The 6,784-nt window shown below is 48.4% G+C and overlaps 1 protein-coding gene across 3 annotated transcripts in view; it reads right to left on the bottom strand.

The window, feature by feature from the left end:
* Positions 1 to 503: 503 nt before the first annotated feature.
* The window catches only part of VPS39 (VPS39 subunit of HOPS complex), a 60,728-nt gene continuing 54,447 nt past the window's right edge, over positions 504 to 6,784 (bottom strand). For all 3 annotated transcript variants that reach the window (XM_066343770.1, XM_066343771.1, XM_066343772.1), the window contains 4 exons: positions 5,231 to 5,380; positions 4,455 to 4,589; positions 3,414 to 3,505; positions 504 to 2,576 (listed from right to left, as the gene is read on the bottom strand). In XM_066343770.1, coding sequence (XP_066199867.1) covers positions 2,501 to 2,576; positions 3,414 to 3,505; positions 4,455 to 4,589; positions 5,231 to 5,380 — 453 coding nt within the window. In that variant the 3' untranslated portion in view covers positions 504 to 2,500. The remainder of the gene's footprint in view (positions 2,577 to 3,413; positions 3,506 to 4,454; positions 4,590 to 5,230; positions 5,381 to 6,784) is intronic.

The following is a 6,784-nucleotide window of genomic DNA, read 5'->3' as shown; positions in this document are numbered from 1 at the left end:
TGGAAGTCATCTGCCCATGCCTCAGTCAAGTTATGCCTCTTGTTTCCAGATGATTTTCATTCCCCGAAAAAACTCAGGATGGCCACAGAAGGCTCAAGAGGGGGAATAAGGTCTGAATAACCTTTCCGGAGCTGACCCAAGTGAACCAACATTTCTCCACTCCTCAAAACATCACTGGGTCTGTCAATCCTACCAATTCCATAGCTTCCATGACCTTCATGGTCATTGTAGACTGCAGGAAGTGGCACAAAGCCCTGGAATTAGCTGGTTGCAGTGTGTCCAGCAGAATGCTGTGATGCTGGAAATGTCCTGCATCTGTGCTGTCAGTACGTCAGCACACTGCTGTGCTGGACGGCACACCGAGGCTCACGTAACAGATGTGTTATGTTGATCTTCTCATAGGCCCTAATTGACTTATTCTCGGTTCTTAGCTAAATTATGATTCTCGTTATTTTCATCAAACTCCACAGGAAGGGGAAAAAAAGAGACCCAGATAGGCGTAGTTGGTTACTTTATGATGTTTATTACAAGACCCTCTCAGTCCTCAGGACTACAGCCTTCTGCACAGCACTTTGCAGAGGGCAAAGACAGTCTAAGGAAAGAAGACTGGAATTTGGGGAAACTGGGTCATTTATGTATTCCAGAAGGGGAGAAAACACACATTCTTTGCTTCAAACTGATGTGCCACACAGGTAGGGGGAATGAAAGATACAAACACAGCAGGCCAGGAAGGCGGGGGGGTGGGGGTGGGGGTGGGGGTGGCGGCCTGCTGATCACACTGCTGCTCCATGAGGAAGCTTGGGCTTTGCTGGTGCAAACAGGGCCAAGGGCAGCACTGCCTCCTGGGGTGGCTGCGGCCAGTTGAGATGTTGGTTCCTGTGAAGTGTTCTCGGCCTCCAAAATGTGAGCAGAATCCCCCATCTCTGTGAATGAGTGTCGATGCCACTCACTGTCCCTTTGGACCCTCCACAGAGCATGTGTCTAGGAGAAGCCGAGTCTACAACAGCAACAAGTCAGTCTACAGCAATGGCCAGAAAAGCACAGTGCTGTGGCTTAAAAAGGATCACTGCATGTCAAGGATAGGCCACTAACCAGGGTCAGTGCTGGGTACCGTCACTGTCACTACCATTAAAGACACTGAGGAAACAAGACAGCAAGTCTGCAAACCCAGGGAAGACTCTCCGCATGTCCTCTTCCTGCAGAGCTACACTCTCCTTTCGGCCTCTAGGGTGCCCTGTGGGAGGCAGGGCCTCCCCCCACAGGTGCCCAGGGGATCTGGCAGTGAGATACTCCATAAACCCACGTGCTGCTGCCCACCAGCCACAGCACTCCTGCAGTCCCTGAGCACCTCACAAGTGTGCCTGACATTACCTCACTGTCCGTGCCTGATCTGACTATGCCCTGAGTGTAGCAGAGGTCCACCTGCCTATAACATCTCCGTGCCTCCTGACCTCTGCACAATACAGCTGGAGAACGCTGGCCACGCCAAGCTGTAAGTGGATGGCACTGGCTGGAAAGAGAAAGGCTCCCCAAGCACAAAGCCTCACTCATAAAGATGAAACCAACCTGCCCTGGAGCTGGCGGGTGAACCAAGATGGAGCCTCTGCAGATGGCAGCCCAAGAAGTCATACACCCAGTGCGGTGCTGTCCGTCCTTAGAGCTACTGTCACACTTGGCCCCAAGGGGGTGGGGTGCACAGGGCCTTTCCCAGGCCGAGAAGGGCGCTCTCCTAGGCATCCAGGCATAGAGCAAGGAGGAGCTATTTACACCGTACCTGACAGTCAATTAATTATCAATGCATCCCTAGAAAATGGGACTTCCTCTAGCTTCTCACTTTGCCTTGCTTAAATATTAGTTATTCCCGGTGTCAGGAAAATACGGAAGAAAGCTTAAGTGGAGCAGTGAGGGGACAGATATAGAAGAAAAATAGTGAGAAAGCAAAGGAGACTGAAAAATAAAGAGATGAGTGGGGAGGCTCCTGGGGACCCAGGGCATAGTGACCATGGAGAAATGACTGTAATGCCTAGAGAATGCACGTTTGGCCTTTGCAGCTAGAGAAGCTCAGGTACTGCTGACTCCGTCAGCCGTGCTGAGGGCTTCTTGTGAAGTCCTGCATGTGTCTTACTGTGTAGAAAACTGAATAAACAACCCTGGGGTTACAAAAGCTTGAGACAGTTTCCTTATTCAGGTGATTGGTATGCAAGAGCAAGACGGTGCCCATCGCTACATCCTCCAGTCCAAGCAGGTATTAAAATTCTCTGGAATTGGCTGCAACATAACGGTATATAAAGTATAACTAATCTCTTTTCCTACTAAAAGCCGGTGACACTAGACCTCAAGTCTGATTAATTCGGAGATGTTCCAGGGCTCAAGGTAGCCAGTAGTATCCAAATGGGGAGACACCTGGTGGTGGCCGCAGCCTCCGATTCCTAAGCCGGTTTCCCTTTCCCTCTCTGGGATGGCCAAGCTGTCCATATGCCGAGTCCTGGGCGTGCAGGGCTCAGGTGTCCGCTGGGTTTACCTCTTTGGAACAGAAGTAGTGCACGACCACTCCATTGGGGTATCTCGCAAATGCACTGCAGGAAGACAAATGACTTGAGAGTGAGGACTGCCTCTAGAGACTACTACTTACTACTTCTTACTAGAAAGGGCACCTGACCGGGAGCCATGCCAGAAGCAGCCCACCCTCACTGCGAAGGTTAGCTTGTCCCTAGGGCCTCTGGATTTACGTAGCCATAATCTCTGACCAATAACTAAACATAGATGAGGTCCACTGAGTTTGAGTGCACGGGGATCTTTCTTGTTAAGTCATCGATGTGTAACACACAGGCAGATGGAGTTGTACACCAGCCTGGCTCAGCACCAGCTGGCTGAGTCAACAACGCTTCTCAGAATGAGTTTCAGGCTAATTTTAAAGAAGGACAGAGAGTTAGGTCTTTCTAAGGAAAATAATTCTTCCATGTAAGAAAAAGGACAAATTACTCTCCCTTAAGGGAAAGGGGTCTGACTAGAGTATATGTCTTTTTTTTTTTTAGAGTATATGTCTTAAAATATTGTAGTATATCCAGGCTCAGGATTTTATCCAAATCATGAGCCAGCAGGTTCAAAGATCTTTTTCTTCCTTCAAAAGTACATCCTTAAAAATAAGAACTTTCTCCCCACATACAACTCTCCCATACCTACTACCTACACCCACAACTTCTAGCTTCCAGAGGGGAAGGACTTAATGGGCAAGAAGTCAACAGCCCCGTGCCATCATCTCAGGTTTTTAACTTCTCAAAACCCACCCCTGAAAGCACCGACTGCCATCTTCAGCCTCAAGAACTAAATATGCAACAACAGTTAGCAACTGTGCTTTCCCCTTCAGTTAGAGCACAGAACTATCGTACAGCCTGAGCACGGAGCAGGCTCACCTGTTCCCAATCTTCTTCTTACACACCATGCACACCTTCTCCTCCGTGATGATGCACTTCACCTGCTGGTGTAAAATCCGCTCTTCCTGGACCTGGGAGGGTAGAGAGATGGGGAGAGAAGTCCTATTGTCTGGACTGCAGAGATTCCTCTAATTGAAACACTTGTGACTAAATGTCAAGTTGGTTAAAGTTGTGTTAAAGGAACACAGAGATGTGCTTTTGTCTAGAGCAGGGGTAGTCAACCTTTTTATACTTACCGCCCACTTTTGTATCTCTGTTAGTAGTAAAATTTTCTAACCACCCACCAGTTCCACAGTAATGGTGATTTATAAAGTAGGGAAGTAACTTTATAAAATTTATAAAGCAGAGTTACAGCAAGTTAAAGCATATAATAATAATTACTGCCCTGGCCGGTTGGCTCAGCGGTAGAGCGTCGGCCTGGCATGCGGGGGACCCGGGTTCGATTCCCGGCCAGGGCACATAGGAGAAGCGCCCATTTGCTTCTCCACCCCCCCCCCTCCTTCCTCTCTGTCTCTCTCTTCCCCTCCCGCAGCCAAGGCTCCATTGGAGCAAAGATGGCCCGAGCGCTGGGGATGGCTCCTTGGCCTCTGCCCCAGGCGCTAGAGTGGCTCTGGTCGCGGCAGAGCGACGCCCCGGAGGGGCAGAGCATCGCCCCCTGTGGGCAGAGCGTTGCCCCTGGTGGGCGTGCTGGGTGGATCCCGGTTGGGCGCATGCGGGAGTCTGTCTGACTGCCTCTCCCCGTTTCCAGCTTCAGATATTAGAAGAAAAAAAAATAATAATAATTACTTACCAAGTACTTTATGTCGGATTTTTGCTAAGTTTGGCAGAATAAATCTTTATAAAACAACTTACTATAGTTAAATCTATCTTTTTATTTATACTTTGGTTGCTCAGCTACCGCCCACCATGAAAGCTGGAACGCCCACTAGTGGGCGGTAGGGGCCAGGTTGACTGCCACTGGTCTAGAGGAATATGCGGTAACTGTCTTGTACTAGCCCACTAGGTTTGTGAGGCTCATACCCGCAGGAACTCTGCATGGAGAAGGTTCTTGAGCACTTGATTGAACCGTTTCTTTTGTGCATTTTCTTCCAAGACTTTTTCCAGAAAGATGCGTATATCATTAATCTGAGTGTTTGCTGGCAGAAGGTTGAGGGCCTAAGGATGGGAACAGAATGAAATGGGACAGGAGTGAGAATGAGAAATGACTGAAGCCACAGAGCTCAAGAACCCCAGTCCCTTTCTCCATCCCCTCCTCTAGTTCCATGCTCCCTGCAGAGCAGGGAGAGAAGGGGGGGAGGAGGTGGAAGCATCAACTCCCATATGTGCCTTGACCAGGCAAGCCCAGGGTTTCGAACTGGCGACCTCAGCATTTCCAGGTCGACGCTTTAACCACTGCGCCACCACAGGTCAGGCTCAATAAATTTCTACATGCTTCTGTAGCATTTCTTCTTTGTTGAAATTCGTATACAATACAGTGGCATAAATGAACTTTATCAGTAGCCATGAGTACACTATCGCTTCACACATAAGACTAATGTGAATCAACTTTGTTTTAGTTAATTTGCTATGTCAGTATGTATACATTAAGTGATTAAAAATAGAGAGGCACACATGCGCCAAATAAACATGTGCTTATGTGTCGAAACTTGTGATAGAAATGGACAGAACTTTCCGGTAGACCTTTATATAAAATAAAGTAAAATATTATTTTATTTTTATTTTCTTTCTTCTTTTTCCAAGTGAGAGGAGGGGAGATAGAAAGACAGACTCCCACAGACTCCCCAAGACGAACTGACCTTGGTGGTGTCCAATTTGCTGTGGTGCAGCTCGAGGACCTGCAGGGCAGCCTGGAGGTTGGCTTGTGGCTCTAGCAGTTCCAGCTTGATTGGCCCCAGGCAGTGAACACTGGGGGGTGACAGGTACATCCGCAGCAGGGACAGATACACCTGTCTCATAGAGGTACAAGCCATGCATGTCAGCCTGGCAGCAACCACCCCTCAGAACACCCAGCATGACCACACCTACAGTTAAGAGGGGGAGTCCATGCCTGACCAGGTGGTGGCGCAGTGGATACAGCATCAGACGGGATGCTGAGGACCCAGGTTCGAGACCCTGAGGTCACCAGCTTGAGCACGGGCTCATCTGGTTTGAGCAAAGCTCACCAGCTTGGACCCAAGGTCACTGGCTCGAGCAAGGGGTGATTAGTCTGCTGAAGGCCCGCGGTCGGGTCACACATGAGAAAGCAATCAATGAACTAAGGTGTTGCAACACGCAACGAAAAACTAATGATTGATGCTTCTCATCTCTCTTTGTTCCTGTCTGTCTGTCCCTGTCTATCCCTCTCTCTGACTCTCTGTCTCTGTAAATAAATAAATAAAAATGAAAATAAAATAAAAAGAGGGAAGTCCAGGTGCTCTCTGTCTCGGCAGCATGCCGTGCCTTTTCCGGCTCCCTCCTCTTCTTTCCCAGGCATGTTATCTTTACCTTTCTTGTCCTTTTTAATTTTTTATTTATTTTTCTTGTGGGAGAGACAGAGAGAGTCAGAGAGAGGGATAGGGACAGACAGACAGGAAGGGAGAGAGATGAGAAACATCAATCCTTCATTGCGGCTCCTTAGTTGTTCATTGATTGATTTCTCATATGTGCCTTGAGGGGGGGGAGGGGGCTACAGCAGACCGAGTAACCCCTTGCTCGAGCCAGCGACCTTGGGTCCAAGCTGGTGAGCCTTGCTCAAACCAGATGAGCTCGCGCTCAAGCTGGCAACCTCAGGGTTTCAAATCTGGGTCTTCCGCATCCTAGTCCGCATCCCAGTCCGACGCTCTATCCACTGCGCCACCGCCTGGTCAGGCTGCACTTCTTTTTCTTAAGCTTCAATGGCTCTTTCTTTTGCCTCTGTACTTGTTTCCTGAGCCCATTTCTTCTACCACACATTTCTACCTCTGTGACTTTCTAAATAAACTTTCTCTTAGTTTAAGTCTTGACTCTGAATTCTTTCTTAGCCAGAACACAAGTATCGAGGTTGCTAAGTTGCAGTCTGGTCTGACCCCACCGGCCTAACACCTAATGCAGTGCTTGCCGCCAACATAACTACTTTTAGTGAAGACACAAGTAATAAAATCCTGGCTGCTTCAGACACTAGAAGATCCTCAAAGTAGCACTTCCACTGGCAATGAAAGCAACCAGGATTTGGTTTCATCAGTTTCCCAGATAAATTTATGCACGTGTTTCAAGCTTTTCTCTAAAAAGAAAACTTTTACTCCGATTAGAAAAAAATACCAAATTCATCACATTGATTTGGGCAGTTACAGAACAAGCCTGGGTCCTGAGTCAGCACTGTTTTTCATCTGCAG

Source organism: Saccopteryx leptura, chromosome 6 (assembly GCF_036850995.1).
Source record: "Saccopteryx leptura isolate mSacLep1 chromosome 6, mSacLep1_pri_phased_curated, whole genome shotgun sequence".
Classification (NCBI taxonomy): Eukaryota; Metazoa; Chordata; class Mammalia; order Chiroptera; family Emballonuridae; genus Saccopteryx; species Saccopteryx leptura.
Note: the sequence above shows the minus strand (reverse complement) of the source record. Positions and strands in the feature narration are given on the sequence as shown.